Source organism: Crotalus tigris, unplaced genomic scaffold (assembly GCF_016545835.1).
Source record: "Crotalus tigris isolate CLP2741 ecotype Arizona unplaced genomic scaffold, ASM1654583v1 scf7180000024310.2302065, whole genome shotgun sequence".
Lineage (NCBI taxonomy): Eukaryota > Metazoa > Chordata > Lepidosauria > Squamata > Viperidae > Crotalus > Crotalus tigris.
The window spans coordinates 1316091-1336871 of record NW_024100482.1 but is presented as its reverse complement, the minus strand read 5'-3'; the positions used below and the strand labels follow the sequence as shown (position 1 = coordinate 1336871).

At 35.2% G+C, this 20781-nt stretch overlaps 1 protein-coding gene across 1 annotated transcript in view; it reads left to right on the top strand.

Moving 5' to 3' along the window:
• PDLIM4 (PDZ and LIM domain 4) overlaps positions 1-20781 on the top strand; it is a 79686-nt gene that overhangs the window by 10806 nt on the left and 48099 nt on the right. Inside the window, exon 2 of the mRNA XM_039324945.1 lies at positions 8272-8423. Coding sequence (XP_039180879.1) covers positions 8272-8423 — 152 coding nt within the window. The remainder of the gene's footprint in view (positions 1-8271; positions 8424-20781) is intronic.

The window sequence follows — 20781 nt, the reverse complement described above, 5'->3', positions numbered from 1 at the left end:
TGTCTTTGCCAAACTGGATGAAACAAAAACATTCAAACTACTTGGGAGAATTCATACCATTCTGCAATGCTGGTATAATGACATCAGCATTTTTAAAACAAAGTTTAAACTATTGTTTTCCCAATGCAGATGTAGCTAGCTACTGTGGAAATACAGATATACAAACATAAGAGAAGCAAAACTATGCTTGAGGGATACCACTTAAGAAAACCTATTTTTCAAGTTGATTACAATAATTTAATATTTCCGAAATGAAAGCATTTAAAAGTACACTTTTAAATAATATTGGTTATTGTAATAACTGTTGCTGATTAGAAAAATAACTTTTAAAAAAATAATAATAAATAACCAATAATTTATAGAAAATCTTGTGCAACATAGCAAAAGTCAGTTTGGTTCAGTGGTTAAAAGGCTGATATCAGCCTAGAAGGCAAGAGACTGTGAGTTCAAGTCCTGCCTTAGCCATGAAAATCAGTTGGGTGACTTTGGGCCAATCATTCTTAGCCCAACCCACCTCATAAAATAGGAGGAGGAAGTTGTGGTGGATATGTTTGCTGCCTTGAGGTATTGATAAAAATAATAAAAGTAGGAATACAAAAAATAAATAAATGTAATCATTCATGTTAATAAAGTTGCTCCTTGAGAATGGAGAAATACCAAATATTTTGATGCTCAGGGGGAGCAGCACAGATCTTATGTGTGCATATTGCATGGGATCTGAGTGATTTGCCTGTTTCTCCTTTGGATGCAGATGGATGACATGGGTGGGTATTTTATTTATGTGGCTAGGTGTACTCCTCTGAATAATCTTATTTGCCTTCTATGGAATTTTCATTTTGTGCTTTGCTGAGACAATACATTTGCTACTGCCATTTTACATCCATCTTGAGGCATTTTCTTGGTCAAATTATTTCTGAACATGTTTGGATTGCCTTCCTTGAAGTTGGTGTTGGGACCCGCTCCTACCCCCAAAAAGGTTTTCAAAAGGAGGTATTGGGTTTGGGATCTCTGCCACACACTAAATAATGGCATGGGCAAAAAAAACCCTGATTTTTCTAAAGTACAATTTTGCCTTCTGGGAAATGGATATTCTCCAGAAGCAAAAGTTTCTTAAAATTGCAAATGAACTCACTTACTGAAAGAGTTAACATTTGCTGTAACCAGCGCAGATGAGGAAACGGTCCGTAGTGTCCAGCTTAGGTGGTTTGTTTAGCTTCTGTGTTGGCTTCTCTTGTCCCTTGCCCAATCCAGAAGCCAAGTGGATTGCTGGTGGAAGAATAGGTTTGTCATCGGGGGATGACAGAAATGAATAGGCCAAGCTCTGTTTTGTTTTGTTTTCTCTCTTCGCTAATGAGATAATTCAATTCCTTTTGGCTAGCAGCAATATTCATAACCAGGACCATACTGTTGAGTTGCAAGCTCTCGCGCATTCTGGAGCGGATAGTTTTTCACTGTGACTATAAAGGAAATGTGTCAGTTTCCAGAGGACAGTTTTCAGAAATCCACATATCAGCAACTGAAGGCAGCCTGCTGAAAAACAATCGTTCTATTTTCTTAGGTTCCTGGCTGGAAAAAGAAGTTGTGGATATTAAATTTCAAAGGCAGGAGAAATAAAGCAATCAAAATGTTTTTTTTTTAAAAAAAAAAAAACACTTCAATGTTCACCTTTCGTTAATGGAACCAAGACAATTCTTGGGAACTACAGTACTTACTGTTGTTTTCATTTCTCCATTAAAACAAAATGGAGACTATAACAGACTATCGTTTACATTTTTCTAAACCAATTCTGATGTACCTACTTAGTTTTGCTGTCCTATTTTTATTCTCTCTAACACAGCATAATGTAAAAGAGCCTCTCCATCTCTCATTGGGATAATTCTCTCAAAACTAAACAAAGTGGGACTGAATTTGGTTGGGGAAGGGAGAGTAGCTTGCAAAAAATGGTAGGAGTCTAAAGTGGGATAGATCTTGACCTGGCTTGGGACTATGGAGGGAAAAAATTCCTCCTCCTGCTGAATCCTTTAGGGTAGTGATTCTCAACCTTTCTAATGCCGTGACCCCATAATACAGTTCCCCATGTTGTGGTGACCCCCAAGTGGGTGTGGCCACCAATAAGAGGGAGTAGGACAGCTAGGGAAAAGGGAAAAAAATGGCGGACAGCATGGTTTGGCGACCCCCGTGAAATGGTCATTCGACCCCAAATAGAGTCCCGACCCACAGGTTGAAAACCACTGCTTTAGGGAGAAGCAGCTGGGCAGATTGCTGTGAACTCGTGCTGTCTCCTGGCTGGGTGACCCACAGAAAACTGGTGTTTAAACCCCAAACTTGCTTTGCCCCACCAACCTTTGCAAATCTCTAGTGGCAGCAGTGAGGTACACGAGAGACTAAACTCAGATTTTATCTGAATTTCCTTAAACTCTTCTACAGAAGAGAATACAGCTTTCTTCTATGGCCATGGCTGATAAATGGGTTTGAAAGTCATGTGACTCAGAGAGGAGATTACATCATACACAGTCTGTTCCATTCTTCTCAGTGCACACATACAGAAAACTATGGGCAAGTAAAATGGCAGGACAGAGCAGATACACAGATATGCAACTGCTTTGATTAGACTTTGCAGGGGATATGGACAAATGCAGACATGTGGTAGAAGCAGAAGGGGAGAATAGAAATATGTAACTGTGCACTTAGAGACCCAAAATGTTTTCCAGCCAATGAAACTTTGGGAATAAATTGTTTCTATCTGTCCATCCATGGGTTTAATTCTGAGAACCAAACAGAAATGGAACCAAATTTGGTGTAGGGGAGGGAGGTGGAGCTGAAACCAGCAGAGAAAAAAGCCAAGTTAGAAACTGGGCCAAATCTGTTTGGGGACTGCCAAGGGAAAAAAAAAATCCATTCAGTGCATCCTTCTGAGAGAGAAGGCAGCTGGGCAGCAGCTCAGATTGTTGGCAATTGCTTCATTTTATCTCCTTTCCAGTCATGTAACCCGTAATGGAAATCACGAAGCTATTATATATTTCTAATATACACAAACAAATGGTTCCTGCTAGTAAACGAATTGAAGATAATTCCAGAACTATGATCTGCTTGCTTCCCTATGTGGTTTAAAAATTGAATTTTAAATTGCAAGTTACTCTGAGATTCTTTTCAGAATTAAACTGTAATTCAAAAATAACTTTATGAGGGCAAAAGTAAAATACTTGAATTTTATTAATATGATAATCAAATGAACATTTTTCCAAAAGCTAAGTATAAAACAAAAGAGACCCCAAGAGATAAACTGGAGATGTTTGAACTTCATCATCCATCTGAAAGTGGGGATGCTTTAGAATTGCATGTATTTCCTACTGGATGTTGAATCTGGACAGCTTTTAGGTTATGAATTACCTAACTGAGCAATGTGTCTAAGCCTGTATTGCATATATTCAGAATTCCCATTCCTGGGAAACTTACATAAGACCAATTTTTGTTAATTTTACTAGATTAAATGGCACAGTACTGTGTGTACTTTAATTCTCTTGTATGGTGTTAAGAGAACATGCATTACTCTTATGATCCTTTTGTTCCTGGTTCCTCAGAACAATAATTAATAGGGAAAGTGTTGGGGGTCATGGTTACAAAAATACTGTACAAACATCACCATGATTAAATGAATCAAAATCTGAAGATAAGAGAAAGTGTCTTCCTCCCTAAGCCACCCCAACTGAATTAATGACTGAGACAAGATTACATGAAATATATTATGTTTAGATTAACTTTGAATATACTGTTCTTTTTCAATTCATAGTAGAAAAGGGGGACAATGAGACAACCTTGGATGAAGGCTTCAAGTTTAGCAACCCAGAAAACAAGAGTAACATTGTCTCTTGAATGCTGTTACTTCATTCAGCTTTTACAAACACAATAGAAAGTTTTAAACTTTGGAAAATGCTCCAGTCCTGCCAAAAAAAATAAACTGGAATATCCAAGGTATTCTGTACTGAGCCACTTCATTCATATTATATAAAAAGGTCAATTTAAATCTTTTGGAAGACAGGAGTGGCTTTTCATTTTTTTTTTCCTCCAAAGAAATTAACTCAAAACAATTCAACTATTGTTTGTAAAGGTGACATATGACTGAATATTATCAACAAGTATTATTGACCACAATATGTACAATATTGTTTTGATTCAGCTTCCCCCCAATTAATGGTTTCAGTTTCCCCAATTTCTAGCAAGGCTGCTTTAATTCAACTTAGTTGTATAATCTTTTAAAAGTAATATGTTTTTCTCCTTTGTCTGTATTAAGCCATTGCCAGGCCTTAATGAAAACAATATTGAACTAAATAAGCTTTTTCATAGTTTCTTTTTCTTTTTCTTTTTCGCTCTGTTTAACAAAGTATATTATAACAAAGGCTGACTTATCTACCTAGAAGCATATGGAACACTATAGAAGAAACACAAGAATGGTTAGCTAAACCTCTGCATAGCTCTGGGAAAGAAGAGAGGATGAGAAAGAAACTCAAGATAATGGTGCCTTGACTCTCCTTAGTATAAGAGGGGGCATAAGGAAATTCTGAGACATCCAGTAACAAAATTCCAATAGTCTTGGAGTATCTTATTTCTTGAGCTGGCCTACCTCAAAGGGAAGATTATGTAGTTGTTAAAATCTAGTAATTTAGAAATGGGTAGTACCATTTATTTAATCCCCCTCCCTTCCGGTGCATTTTTTTTTAAAAAGTGTATAAGAGATTATCTCAAAATTAGAATAAATCGCTTGTGTAAATTTCATGACAAATAACTGTGTAATCTTGTTCAATAATCAGTCATGTCCCAGGCAAAATAATAATAATAAAATAAAACAGTTTCAGTTCAAACTCCTGGAGGCCTTACTTTATTGGGACAGAGGGCAGCTTTAGGAAAGAAAATTATTTATGAACAGCAAACAGATACCCAGGAAGGACTTATATTTGAAACTATGCACGTTTTCCAAACCAGACTAAAAAACCCAGATTTTCTTTATTACATTGCAAGGCAATTTTATTATTTGGATACGGGAATTGCCATGGGAAAGTGCAACTAAAATCCACTAATCTGTATGAAATGGATAATATTTCTAGAGCAGTTCTGGGATAATCTTATATAAATTGAAATCTTGCATTATATTAAGGCTATTTAATCAAACAAGGCTACTGAGAAAAAGTAGGATCAAGAGGCATTTGGGAGGAGTTCAGTGCTGCAGGAAGCGACAAATCTTTAGGACAGTGTTTCTCAACCTTGACAATTTTAAGGCATGTGGACTTCAACTCCCAGAATTCCACAGCCAGCAATGCTGGCTGTGGAATTCTGGGAGTTGAAGTCCACATGCCTTAAAATTGTCAAGGTTGAGAACACTGCTTTAGGAATTAACCATACATACCCAAAGGCCATGAAGTTCTGTTTGTTCTTGTAAAGGGCTACCATGTCATACCAAATTTAGACATATAATGGATGGCAGCAAAGAGATACAGAAAACTTTCTTTGTTCCATTTAGTTGTTGATCCAGATTTTTATAGCCTAAATAAATTAAAATTATTAATAAATTAATAGGTTATTTCACAAAGAATCTTCTTAATTTGGGCCTCTTCATGAGTTTGGTAAGGCAACCTTGTCTGCTATAAAAATCTGAAGGAGCCCTAGATAGTGGAAGAGAGTTTTAGTTTTTTTAATTTGTTGTTGAGTAAATGTTTGCAGCCCAGAAATGGTAGATCTGGTATAGAATGGATTTGTGTCAAGAATTTTACAGTCTTTCTGCTATAATATTGGCTTTGTGATGTTACTATTCCCAATATAATATTATTTAATGAAGATCAAGAGAGAGAAGTCTTATCCAGGTACTATGTCCCATCAATTTCTGAAAGCCACTAATCACCTCAGAAAATTCTGCTCTTTTTTGTTTATTACGTAAGAAAGCACTTTCTGTGCCTTGATGGACAATAATATATACTGAGGAAATATCTTTATCTCTGATCCTCATGAAGCAATAAGTTCTTTATTAAAAAAAAACAAGTGGAGGAGATGATTAAAGTATTTACATATTAAATACACCTTGAGAAACAAGATTGTAGTTGCAATAAAACATTATATTTTTATGGAGCAGATATGATTAAAACTATAAGCAATTTTTAATGCCAACTATCTAGAGTTAGCAGAAGTTGTGAAGGAGTATTGAAACTTCTGGATTAATGTTGCCCTTGCCAACTTACTCCTTTCCAATTAGCAATTACATGAGCTACAGCAGTGTTTTTCAGCCTTAGCAACTTTAAGATATGTGGACTTCAAGTCCCAGAATTCTCCAGCCAGTATGCTGAGTATACAATCCCAAATCTCTTGGAAGATAGATTGAGGAGGTAGATCAATATATACATATACTTACTAGCCACTGATTTGTTGTTACAGGTCAGCTGTATATATGGAACTCAATTTGCCAGTCTAATAGATGCTTACTGAAGGTTTTTTTTTAAAACTATTAAAATGCATTTTAGTTGAACTACAAACATTGTTAGGATCTACCATTAGTCACACTGAAACAAAGTAACAGTCTTTGCAAGATCTTGGCATTAAGACAAAACACCAGGGAAAATGCTGTGGAGTTTAATAAACAGCATGATATTTCATGCATGACTGGCAAGTGACAAGCTATTTGAGTTCTAGCCAAGCAAAGCTGTTGAGGAAGATAACACCTCAGCAGGAAGCTATTAGTATGATTTCCATAATGTTGACTGCTTCTTTTAATTGCAGAAGTATTTTATCATTTTATCATTTGCTTGGTTTCAAAGAACTGATCCATATCATGAAGCACTGAAACTTGGGAATAAAGGCTGGAGATTTCCAAGAGTCAAATATACTTAGAACTTGTTGACTTTTGAGCTGAAAATGTTGATTTCGGAATTGTAATCAGTTCTCAAGAATCTTTTTATTAAGTTATGAATATAAAAATCAGATTTAGTTTCTGGAAGGGCAAACATTTAGAAACTATGGGGAATATTTACATACTTAATTTTGATCTGTGAATTGAAAAATAAAGGTACTTTATTACTATGAAATATGAGTTTCATTCATGTACAACATTAAATCAGAAATCATAGTTTGTTGACTAAGTCACACTGGCATCTTTAACAAATATTGCCAAAGCATAATTTGAAAAACTGATTAAGTTGGAAACAAAGCCACAGAATAATTTACTTTATAATTTAGGTATGAATCACTTATCATGGTGTGAAATCTGAATTTCAAACATCTGTCTTTGGGGAAACTGAGAGGAAAAAATATTCATTATTGATAAATTCTTTAAAAAAGGTTCATGGTGCTGTTTTCTATTACCAGTACTCTCTCATCAGTTCAGTTTTAGCATTTTTAGATAATTTTAAACTATTTTCCAAGAATTATTGAATTACTTACTTACTGTGTACACCAATTCTCAGAGAAGTCAGGCTCCAAGAAGAGTCTATTTTCTGAAAAAATGAAAGTTACATTTTTGCAAATATATTGAGCTAATATATTTAATGTAAAATATTTTGTGGCTTGGTTTCCAACTTAATTACTCAGTTTTGCAAATTATCCAATTATATTTATATTCTACTCTTAACTTCAGCAGTTCCATCCTCTGGTAAAATATGAGCAATTTCACTGAATACCATACTCAGATGTAGAAGATATTATTACATTCTCTTTAACTGCCAATTATATACACTAGCTAGGGTTGCAGCATTTAGAGCCGCTAATTGATAGGAGAAAAAAGTCAAGTTTGATGTACAGTTTAAGACATTAGGTTAGAAATCAAGAACCTGTGAGTTCTAGTGCTTTCTTAGGCACAAAGCCAGCTGGCTGACCTTGGGCCAGTCTCCCTCAGCCTAGGCCAATGTTTCTCAACCTTGACAATTTTAAGGCATGTGGACTTCAACTCCCAGAATTCCACAGCCAGCATTGCTGGCTGTGGAATTCTGGGAGTTGAAGTCCACATGCCTTAAAATTGTCAAGGTTGAGAAACACTGGCCTAGGAAGAAGAAGGTGGGAATAGCAAATCATTTCTGAAATCTTGCCAAGAAAATTGCAGACTTCTTTAGGCAGTTGCCAGGAATCAATACTGACTCCGAAGACAACAACAACAGTGACAGAAACTACAGGATAACCCACGTGGTTCTTAGAATATCTCCCCACCTCCGTATGTTTGTCCTTTCAGAGACAGATCTGAGTTTTACACAATCAAAATATCATAGTTTGTAATGTTCCTTTCTTTTTCTCCTATAGATAAATCCAGGAAGTAAAGCTGCTCTTGCTAACCTTTGCCCAGGTGATGTCATTTTGTCAATTAATGGTGACAGCACAGAAAATATGACACATTTAGAAGCACAAAACAAGATCAAAGCTTGCCTGGATCAACTGATACTGTCTGTGAACAGGTAAATGTCTCAACTTTCTATCTCACGCTGACCTATCAGGTCTATGCACACATGTGGTTGGGCAGTTTATGCCCAGTGATTGACAGTCCACAAGCAGATGTTGATTGCCTAACCTCTTTGTTATATTCATTGTGGAAGAGTTATTTTGTGATTATTTATGTAGCACTTTAGCCTGGATTCATGGCCTGTCTTGATGTAGAGAAAGAAAAACAAATCTTGCTTCTTATTTTCAATAGTTGTGGTAATCCCCTATGTGGCAAATTAATACATTATCATTTTAATTCTCAGCATATGTGTGTATGTGTGTATAGGCCATTTTAAAAAAATCCTCTGGTTTTAGTTTGTTCTGCCATGAATAATTAAATATGACATACTCCAGCATTCTCAGTAAAATGTTCTAGGCATACTGGGAATAGAAATACAATCCTGTTCCTTCTTCCTTCTTGAAATATATATATATATTTGGGAAATGGGATTGAGGGAAAACAGAAATAAGAAAGTCCTGATATACTGGAAAGAAAGTTATTAAGAAGTTCAGTGGGCCCAGTCCTTCTGCAAGTTGCAGAATTTTCATAAAAAAAATAATTTTAATTGAAAAGAGTTTTGCCTTAAAAGCCATCTTCTTGTAATTTTATCATATAAAGCATTGTCATGTATAAGGTCACCGTTATAATTTTATTCATAATTTTGATCACAGAAAGAGAGGTAGAGCAGCCACTCACTCCCTAGTGGAGAAATGCATTAAATATTAGTTAATTGTTTTATTTTATTCAATTATCAAATCACACAAAATGTACATAATGAATGTGAAATACAGGTAGTCTTCGACTTATGGTCACAACTGAGCCCAAAAATTTCTGTTGCTAAGCGAGGCATTTGTTAAGTGAATTTTGTCCCATTTTATGACCTTTCCTGCCACAGTTGTCACTATAGTTGTTCAGTTAGTAAAACAGTTGTTAATGAATCTGGTTTTCTCATTGCTTGTCAGAAGTTGCAAAAGGTGATCACATGATCCTAGAACGCTGCAACCATCATAACATGAACCAGTTGGCTTTAGGAGGCAGGTCAATGAAAGAATGCTGTATATCTTTATAAAATATAGAGGTTAACAGACCATTAATTAAACATTCATGAAGCTGCAAGAGCAAAACTCTCAAGCTAGGTTGGTTTTTCCATTCATTTTCCAGTTACAGGCAGGAGGGCAAAGGGTTCTACTTGTCAGTATGAAGCCCCTTCTAAAAATTGGGATTTGATCTGCTGGTTTCAGAGAACAATTTCTTTTTTCCATATTATGGCAATTTGGAACAATTGGTGTTTTCTGTCCATTATTCTTTCCTTAATATTGGCTCTGTTGCTCTCTAATGCTATTGTCAGAAGTGCTTCCCGACAGATATTACACATTTGGAACCCAGCCTTTAAGAGGTGACTCCAAAGAAAGTGTCAGGAATCTGTTAACACAAGAGGAGCCAAGCCCATGGTGATTCAGTTCAGGTTAACTAATAATTAAAGTTTGTGATCTGGATTTTTGCCTATACTGACAGTGGTCCAATCTCAGATCAGAAAATAACATTGAGAATGTAATTTGGAACTTGAAAGACTTCTCAGGGATTTTAACTAAAACAATTCCAAGATGCACGGACTGCAGAATAATCAAATAATCAAAAACAATATAAGATTTGTGCTAAGCCCAGAGTTATTGCAACACGTTAGACATCATAGGCATGTACTTACATACTGTTGGTGAGACCCATAATTTGGGGTGGGGGGGGGAAACAACCGCACTGATGTTTCATTATTTAATCCTGTGCAATTTTTATTGGAATTTTACAATTTTAAGTGAATGGCATTTTTTTAGATCTTTAGGTTTGGTGTCTTCTAAAATCCTGTTCTGAAGATAAATACAGATAATTTTTAATAATATGGCAGAATGTATTGTTTACTTTTGAGAAATGGAAATGCCTAGGTTGGCTGTAGATACATATTTTAAAAGAAGATTTGAAGTTGATTAATTATAGGAGGGGCATTTCACATTGTTTTTTGTCTCTTTGTATCTCTCAGTGGAATTGTGTCCAAAATTCTTACAAAAAAATTGCAAATTATTCTATAGTCTTGCCAAAATAATTTTTAGGAGGTTAGTATTATTTTAGTGATTTCAAAGATACTTATAGCCGAAAGATCTTTTTAATCCAAACAAAAATGGCATTCTGATAAACAAAGTATTTTCACTTTACTTTATACTTTGTCTTAAAAAATATTAAGGTACCACACGCTTGAAAACTCTGAAACTTCAGGTTAATGTTCTTAATATGTTAGAAAATTAATTCTAATACAGTGGTACCTCGATACTCATCATTAATTGGTTCCAAGAGGCATGATGAATACCACAACTGATGAGTACCAAACAAATTTTTCCCATAAGGAATAATGTAATGTCACAAGGCAGCCAACACGGACAAGTTCTAGCTTGTGTGATGAATACTGGGACAAAATGTTTGTGTCAAAATGCAATAAGTTTCAAAGCAGTTGAATAGGAACCACTATGTCTCTGTTTTTCCAGTAAATTGGGGTGAGTTGATTTGGCACACAAAATGGATCAATTTTTAGTTCAGTGGATTTAGTTTATGTTTCTGATACTGGCCAGTTCTACCTCCGGAGAAAATGTGAATACTTCACAAAACTTGGATGACTGCTTTTTCGTTATGATTTAACATTTGCAGGTTCTTCCACTGTAACATGATTTTTGATATGAGAATAGGAAATATTTTTCTGTGATGCTTCCCAGCATGTAAACATTCCATAAAAATACATAAAAGGAAATGGGAATTTTTATTGTAGCATACATGTTAAAAAGACCCTGGGTGAAATCTCAGAAGACCTCAACCATATATAATTATGTCAGTTCAAAATTTCCCATCAGCCTTGGTGAGAAATACAATGCATATATCATATACAGAAACAGAAGATTTCATAAATAAAGGACTTATATTAAAATTCCTGATTAAAGTTGCTAAATTGTAAGAACTTTGGAAGAGATTGTCTATTTCAGACATGTAAAACACAAGGCCCGGAGGCAGGATGCAGGCCGCAAAGCGGTTTCATGTGGCCCGCGAAGCCATCCTGGAAACAGTGAGGGAATGACCCTCGCTGCCTTGGCCCTGTCCCAGGCCAGCCGAGAGCCAATGTACAATTTTGTGGTGGCCACAATGCTGATGCGGTCCTCAATGCAATTGAGTTTGACACCCCTGGTCTATGTAATGCATTTATCTTTAAATTAGAAATCCATATAATTTAGGCAGCAGTTCATAATTCTGTAACAAAGAATATAAACAATATACTCTGCCTAGAGTTACTTGTTGAGGTGAATGTCTGTAGGAATCAATCAATCAAACAGACAACTAAATGAAGCCAAACTTAATTTTTCTATTATTTTCTATAATTTAAGTTAGCATTTTCAAAGCTTGCCTACTTTGAACTTTTTTATGAAAACAAATTTGGAGGTACTTCGGATTAAGTCTTCACTTTTCACAGTCCTGCCGTATTGCTTAACTCTATGAATTCCACTGCCACTGATTGCTGATGATATTTCCTTTGTGTGCTTTCTTAGTTTACGTATATACCATAATAAATGCTTATCTAAACTAACTATAAAGTTAGAACATATTACATTATATATTACATATTCATATTCTAATACCAATATAAATATATTATTGTTTAAAATGATGCTGCATTGTAGAAAAATAAAGAGGTCAGAAAAGGAGAAGTGGAAGGGGAGAAATCCATTAGTGTTTAAGCACTAAACTAATTAGGGCTCCCTGGTGCTTTCTGAGCTTGCTTGTTTTGTTGTAGATGTTTCATTACCCTAACTATGTAACATCACCAGTGCTAGTCTGATGTTAGTTAGGGCAGGGGTCTCCAACCTTGGCAAATTTCAGACTTGTGGACCAACTTTAGTCCACAAGTCTTAAATTTGCCAAAGTTGGGGACCTCTGAGTTAGGGTAATGAAATATCTGCAAGAAAACAAGCAAACTCAGAGATCACCAAGGACCACTCATTTCAACCCTGAGCTACAAATATTCTCCTTCATTGGTACCAAGCTAATTAGAATTCACTTTCCTGGTTTTTTTTAATTAAAATTGACCAATAAGAGGCTTTACTTATATTAAAGAGGGACAACGAAGCTTGACCAGTATTTGTTATTTTGAAATATGATTTCCTTCTGGAGAATCTGGCTATTTAATGGTACTGAATTTGACTTTGTGGTAATTAAAAATTGGAGTCTTATCCCCTGTGATGTTTGAACAAGGTTGTTTAGAATTTATTTGCTCTTAGAGGCATCCAGTTTTGTTTAAATGCTTCATTTTATTCTAATTTATTTTATTTATATTATATATTTCTAATCTGTTATTTGGCTAAGAGGTTTTTCCCTAAGCCACCTACCCACCATTCATTCATTCATTCATTTATATATATATATATATTTGTTTTCTGAGGTTTTCGCGGGTATTTGTATGTAGGTCTTTGGTTGTTCGGGTTTTCTCCCACGTAAAATTGGAAGTGTCTTGTCGACGTTTCGACGAAGTCCCATTCGTCATCTTCAGGCTGGTGCTTTCAGCTTCGTGCCTCGAGCAGCAGTGTGTGGTCTTGGCTGTTTCTTCCTTTTAACTGCCAGTGGGGGTATGAACTGATTGGGTGGGAGCTTGGCTGTGTTCTGATTGGGTGGAGGTGTGTTCTGATTGGTTAGGGGCTTGGCTGTGCTCTGATTGGCTGGGGGGTTGGCTGTGCTCTGATTGGCTGGGGGGTTGGCTGTGCTCTGATTGGCTGGGGGAGTGTCCTGTTTGGTTGTGCTCAGGTTAGTCTGAGTTGCAGAGGGATTCAAGATTTTGGGCTGCCCTGCCATTCCTTGGCTTCGCGTTCGTGGTCGTGCTTCCTCTTCATGGAGGGTTCCAGTTCACCATGGAAACAGAAACTAACAACCAACTTCCCTTCCTGGATGTCTTAGTCTACAAGAAATCCAATGGCTCCCTAGGACACACCATCTACCAGAAGAAAACAAACACAAACCGCTATCTGCACGCTCTCTCACACCACCACCCAGCACAGATCAACTCTGTAGCCAAGACACTCATCTCCAGAACAAAACGCTTAGCTGACGAACAACACCTAAAACCCGAACTACACACTCTCACCAATTTACTAACATCCAATGGATTCCATAGAAATAAGATTACAAACCTAATCCAAAAAGAAACCCCCACTAAAATCCAAGACAAAGAACAAGAAAACGGCAAAGCCATCCTCCCATACATAAAAGGCATCACAGACAGAATCAGTAAGATCCTCCATAAACACAACATAAAAACAGCATTCTGCACAAACAGAAAAATATCCACAATCCTTAGAAACCCCAAAGATAAAATTGAATTAGAAAATCAAGGAGTATACGAAATCCCATGCACCACTTGTCCCACCACATACATCGGACAAACCAACAGAAGAATAAGTGCACGCATTGAAGAACATAAGAACTCAGTCAAAAAAGAGGAACCAACATCTTCCCTGGTCCAACACCTTAAAGCCACAGGACATAAAATTGACTTTAAAAATACCAGAACCATTGCCAAAAGTGAACATTTTAATAACAGAATAATCAGAGAAGCCATCAAGATAGAAAAACGCCCACACAGCATGAACAAGCAAGATGATACCTCCCGCCTACCAGCCATTTGGAAACCCGCCCTTATTGACAAACGACTCCCTAACACAAAAAATGATACCAGACCCACACTCACAAAAACCACACAGGATGTCACCACCACACATCCACGCAAAAAACAAACCCAAAGCCACACCGATGACGAGGCACGACCACAAACCAGAAGCCAGACCACAGCTGCATCATTAGCCACTTTAAACCCCTCCAATCCATACATGAAGCAAACTGACACCCTCCATGAAGATGAGGCACGACCATGAACGCGAAGCCAAAAAATAGCTAGGCAGCCCAAAATCTTAAACCCCCTGCAACTCAGACTAACCTGAGCACAACCAAACAGAACACCCCCCCAGCCAATCAGAGCACAGCCAACCCCCCAGCCAATCAGAGCACAGCCAAACCCCTAACCAATCAGAACACACCTCCACCCAATCAGAACACAGCCAAGCTCCCACCCAATCAGTTCATACCTCCACTGGCAGTTAAAAGGAAGAAACAGCCAAGACCACACACTGCTGCTTGAGGCACGAAGCTGAAAGCACCAGCCTGAAGATGACGAATTGGACTTCGTCGAAACGTCGCCAAGACACTTCCAATTTTACGTGGGAGAAAACCCGAACAACAAAAGACCTACATATATATATATATATATATATATATATATATATATATATATATATATATATATGTATCTATACACACACACACACACACACACACACATTAATTAATTTTGGTTGGGCTACATTTCTTGAAGCATTAGAAATTTTGTTGGAACTCAGTATACATTTGATTTATATGAATCTACTTGGCCATTTTTAGTCATATGAAATCATTTTTTAAAAAAAATATACAATATTATAAATGTACAAAAATGCAAAAACTTAGCAATGTTAGGCAAGTGAAAACAGTGGTCAAGCTATCTACAGATGGATCATGAGACAGGTCCTTCCTTCAGGAACATGTGATTGATTGTTGTTTTTAATTGTCTATGTATGGAATCCTGCATTCCATGTCCTTCCAGGTTCAATCCTCAAGGAGAAATCCCAGGAGAAACAAAGTGAGTGTGTGAGCAGAGCACCAAAATAAACAGAAAAAATAAAGCACTGAACAAATTGGAACTGCTGAACTGTATAAACTGCTGCCACAGGGAGCATGGGAGAATGTGAAAATCATAGCATACCAAACATCAAATGCTAATAAGTATAAGAAGAAGATCCAAAAAGCAATAGAAAAGGAACTGACAAGCTCCCCCCAAACACTGGAACTAAGAGTTGAAACCTGGAAGGACAGGGAATGAGGAATTCCTTGGGCAATTAAGAAAAAGTCTTCATGGTAGGCCAATCAGGATTTATTTAAGATAAATGATTATTTAGGCTTATATATTGGAGGAGAAAGAAGATAAATTCTGTCTCTAAAATACCCAACTAAGTATTTTAAAAAGCAACATCTCTCCCAATCAGAAAATGTACATGTTTATTTTATGCAGTAGGTATAGTAATTATATTAACAATTTTATTAGTGCTTTTTAAGCCTTGACCAGATAAAACATCTGGATGGTGTAGTTATTGTATTTCTTAACTCAGCCCAAACAAGTCTTAGAGTTCCAAATAAAGATGTCTGGCCAATAAAAGTAGTCACTGCTTAAGCCAGATGCAGACTTATTTGTTACTGAAGATGAATCATCCTTTTTAGCAAAGCATTGTTTTCAAACGAAAAGGGAAACCAGCTTCATCAGAAAATTATTTATTACAATCTATACAGATCATTCCTGTAGGAATTCTTCCAGAAACCTGAACGTGTTTTGTTTATATTGCTATCCGTACAACTTGTATGAACAAACATTTCACAGTTTATTGATCTAATGTTTTCTTAAGCACTGTTGTATTATAATTTAATTCATTGATTGGAAGGATGGTTACAAAAAGAATGCTGATCGAGTTTTTCCCCCTATCTTAATCCCACTGAATATAATAGTTGCCCATAAATGAAATCATTTCTAATAGTTCAGAAAACAAACAGTACGAACCATTTTTCATTATTTTGAAATATCGTATAATTGACAATATTCCAATGATTTCTCATTAAATTTAAGATATAGTAAAGAAAGAACTGGAAATGAGAACAACCTCATTGTAATACTCTTTCAGCTGAGAAAAGTGTATTCCATATGAATGTAATTATTAGTTTAGATCAGCTGCATATGCAAAGGCTCATCTGGCATTTATTGCAATAGCTTAATTATCTCTTAAGATTTTTAGTAAATGTATGTCTACCTTTTAACTTTAGATTCATGCTACACGTCCCAAGCACTTAAAGACAGTTCATCTTCTTTACAGTCTGGTTTAGTAATTCCTATAGATTTGAGTCACTGTGTTTTTGCACACATGCATTCCTATCAGTGAACGATGAGACTTCTTTCCTGTTTGTATCCTTGACATGTTCTACTTTGTTTGCCCCACTTATTTTCCATCAGACAGAATGGAGGCCAAAAGAAGCAGAACAAAAATCTGACTTGAACAAATCACTTTCACTATTTTTATGTGTTGAGATTAAGGGGAAAAAAACAAGGGTGGGGAACAAACTTCTGTGGGCCAAATGGAATAACTGGGTTGTTTATAATTTTGTTTCTCTTTATATCTGCTGAGTGAATCCTCCTGGAATTTGGTGCTGCTCATTCTTTGCCAAATAAGGTTCCATGGAGACCCAACTGTAGCCATGTGATTAATGATCACGTCAAGAACAAGGACGTCTTTTAATGAACCTCTTTCATCTTCTGGCAATTGTTTTTCCATACACTACCATATAAATGAATTATTACCAATATGTTGTAAAAAAAGAGTTTTATTTTGTAGATTATGCAAAAATCATATCCTTTCTCAGCTAGTGGAAACTGAAACGTATTAGAGATTGATACAATATTACTATTTCTATGCAAAGAAGGGGTTGAGTTCTGGGGAAAAAAGACAGTAGCATTATTGGAGGCTTGAAAAAAGATGGTGCTTTTTTAAAAGTGCATTTTAATTTTTCTACATGGCTTTATTACATTGTCTCATATCAGAGCCAGATAATTTTTTCTGAATTTTTCAAAATATGCACACTCTCATATCCCATTCTTTGTTCAACTAAGGATTTGCAGAGACACATAGAAAAAAAATTAAAACTTTAAATGACACTGCTGATACACTTTTCTGGAAAAGTTAGATGAATTGACTGCACAACAGAGGGGATTTTAATATAAACATAGATGAGATCCGCAATAAATATTCTGGAGGAAAATATGAAGCACCAGACTCAACTATGCAATTGAGACACCAGAACTGAGAAGCCACATTTCTGGTCACTATCAGAGAATAAGGCTGGATAACCAAGAAAAGAGCTTTTGAATTATTAAAAAACAGTCCTACAATTATCTATCTCAAATGAATGACTTTGATTATTTCACTAATTGTAGTGTTATAGATTTGACCTGGAGCAGAATGGCATTTGTTGCAATTTCTTAGATTTGTTTTGGTCATGTGCTTTAAAACCGACCAGGAACCAGCATAGTTATCCTGGACCTATGGTTCTTTATGCTTGGTCATAATTAGAAAAATGAATGACACTGTTAAAGCCAGTCCTGCTTTCAATACCTTTTTAGTATTTCCATGAAATACTATTAGAAAATGTTTTAATTCAGGCCTGACTACTTTTGCTCTGAAGGATCTATAGATGGCATACTGAAATTCACATAAAACATGTGAATTCATGAGCTTCCTAGGTAAATTTTTTTTGGGGGGGGGAAACTATTTCAAAAACAAACATTAAAAAATACAATACAAAGTTTTCAGGTTTCCATAGCCCAAGGCTCTCCAAAGAAGCGATTACTTAAATGATTAATAATATATAGAGGAACACAGTATATGAAAGCTATGATTTGTTATTTGGAGAATTTTATGGAATGTGTGTTATGTATAGGCACAGGGGAAAGTCAAGAGCCAATTCCATTTCATGGTAGTTTAAAACCACAATGTTTTATTTAGGTAGTTTGTTTCCAGCACATTTGGAGATAATAAAGCATCTCTGATAGTGATGCCATATGTATACATGTGTGTTGTATAGAACAGAGTAATATTGGTACACATTAAAAGCATTATTCATATTTTTTTCAAATTTCCAGATTGAGTCATAGGTGAAAAAAGAATCACTTTTCAGGATTTTGGGTAAGAACAAATATAATATTAATTACATCATTTTCCTCTGGTATGTCCTTGAGGAAACACTGGATGTCTGATTTCAATACAAAAGTTAGATTCAAAATAAGTATTAGCAACCATCAGTCTTTATATTCAGGAGCTATTATTGGGAGATGGAAGGGGGAAGAATGTTTGCTGCTAACAGATTAACTGGAATTTCATTTTATTACTTATTTGGACAAACAATTTCAGGTTTGTACGAATTTTCCTGTACATACATAAACAAGGTTTGTAAATAACTATTTGTTTGGCTGCCTATAGCAACTAAGAATTCTGTCAAGTGAAGAGAGAAGGAAAGTTTATAGTGGTGATTATAAAGGAATTGTACACTAACATAAACTGAGCAAGATCTGAATTAGTACCATATGTGAAATCTAGCAGAATATAGGAACTGACTGATACCATAATGTTAAAATACCATCCAAAGGTATCTTGAGAACATAAATAGGATGTATATTCTATTTTTTAACCTATGTTTAAATATGTATTTTATTCTCAGAATGAGTTGCTAGCCATACTGGTCAACTCATTCTTTACCACCTATAATTTCTGTTTTCTTCTCTAAAGTAAGCATAATTATATGACAAACTTGCATCCCAATATATAGAATAAAAATAGGACAGATCAGTAAAATATTATATAAGTTCAATCCTAAAATAATGCAACAGTTGTTAAGGAAAGGCTGGCAATAGTTAGTGAAATGCCCAGGAAAACAATTAAATTTTTAATCACTGCCAAGAAGATGCTACGTGCCAGATCATCTTTCTTGGGAATAACATAGTACTTGAAAAAGTCACTTGTGGAGAAGCAACATGTTGCATATAAACATGGGTTAATAATATTCCAATTTGAGGGATTCATAATAGACAAAGTTCAAGGGGATACTGCTGCAAGATTTCTGTCTACATAAGGGATATACAAAAAATAATTTAAGAGAGTGCCCTGGATAATTTTCCTATATTGGATTTACAGAAGAACATTGTTAAAACTTTGAAGAATTTTGTGAGTAGATGAAATAAAAATGAAAAGTAATCAAGTTCTATCTAGGGCATTATTTGAAGGGACTAGAAATTGTTAAAAATTAAAGGAAGGAATATAAAGCTGGTTTATGTGATCAAGGTTAAAATAGATATATTGCTAGTTGTGGTGACTCTTAATGAATCCTAATCTGGATTTAAATGATGAGGTTTTAAGAATTTGTTTATAAATAAGAGATGGGTCATGGGAAGAAGAGATCATTTATTGTATTTTTAGAGAAAGTGATGTTACTAAAATTGTTTATACTTGTGATGATGGTGGAAAGTCAATTCTTTTTTATTATAATCTTTTCTATTTTTCTTTCATTTTTTTCCTTTTCTTCACTTTCTATTTTTTCTTTGTATTCTCTTTTTTTAGTTTGTATTCATAGTTATCTTTTTAATTGTATCTTTTAATACAATTGCATTTAAAAATCATTCTCTGTTTGTAATCTGGTTTGCCCTTAATTGAAATAAGACCAATAGATTTTACATTTTGATTAAGCACAAGGTCTCCAAACTTGGCAACTTTATGATTTATGGACTTCAACTCCCAGATTCCTTAATTGCCAAGTTTGGAGATCCCTGGATTAGTGGATAGAACGATTATCTTCCTTAATCTCCACAACATCCTTGAACTTGAATAACTGTTCTTTGCCATGTGGAGAGAAATTTATTTTTTTTTGTTCTTTTTATTTATTATTGTTTTTTTAATTTCTATGTAGTTTATCATTGTAATTTTTAATAAACTTACTATTAAAAAGATACCATTATCAAATATTTTATGATCACTTTCAAATCAGGATTTCGTTCATGAGGGCTTATTTCAGAATCTCAGGAAGATCTGGCTGTAATTTCTGTAATTCTTTTTGATGCCTATTTGACAGTAAATAGCATCCAATATTTTCCTGTATTCTGTGTGTGCATTGTGTCTGTGTGTCTGGGTCTTTATTTAACCTTAACTTTAAATACATTAATTCTCACTGATTACAGTAGAACTTGCTCCAGAATGTAACACATGTTAAAATTGAGGACAACGTGCTCATCATAATTACGGAAGGCTTAGTTAGTCTGTATAATTGACTCTTTCAGAACACAATGCTTTCTTGTTTCATTTAGACAAGAAAAAAGGGCCTTGGGTAAACACTTCCTAGACTGAAATTCTTACATGATATAAATAGTTTGTGTGTCATTAATGCCAACAGTTCACTTAAACTAAACTTCAGTGTTTAATAGATGAGGAATTAAATATAAATAAAAGATTCTTAGCTGTATTTGGAACAAGAAGCTTTACATTTTCTAAAGTGACATGTGCAAAATGAAAGAAATACTAAAAGTGAGTTATGTTATAAAATCTTATTTATGTTATTTTGGTGAGATAATAGTTGAC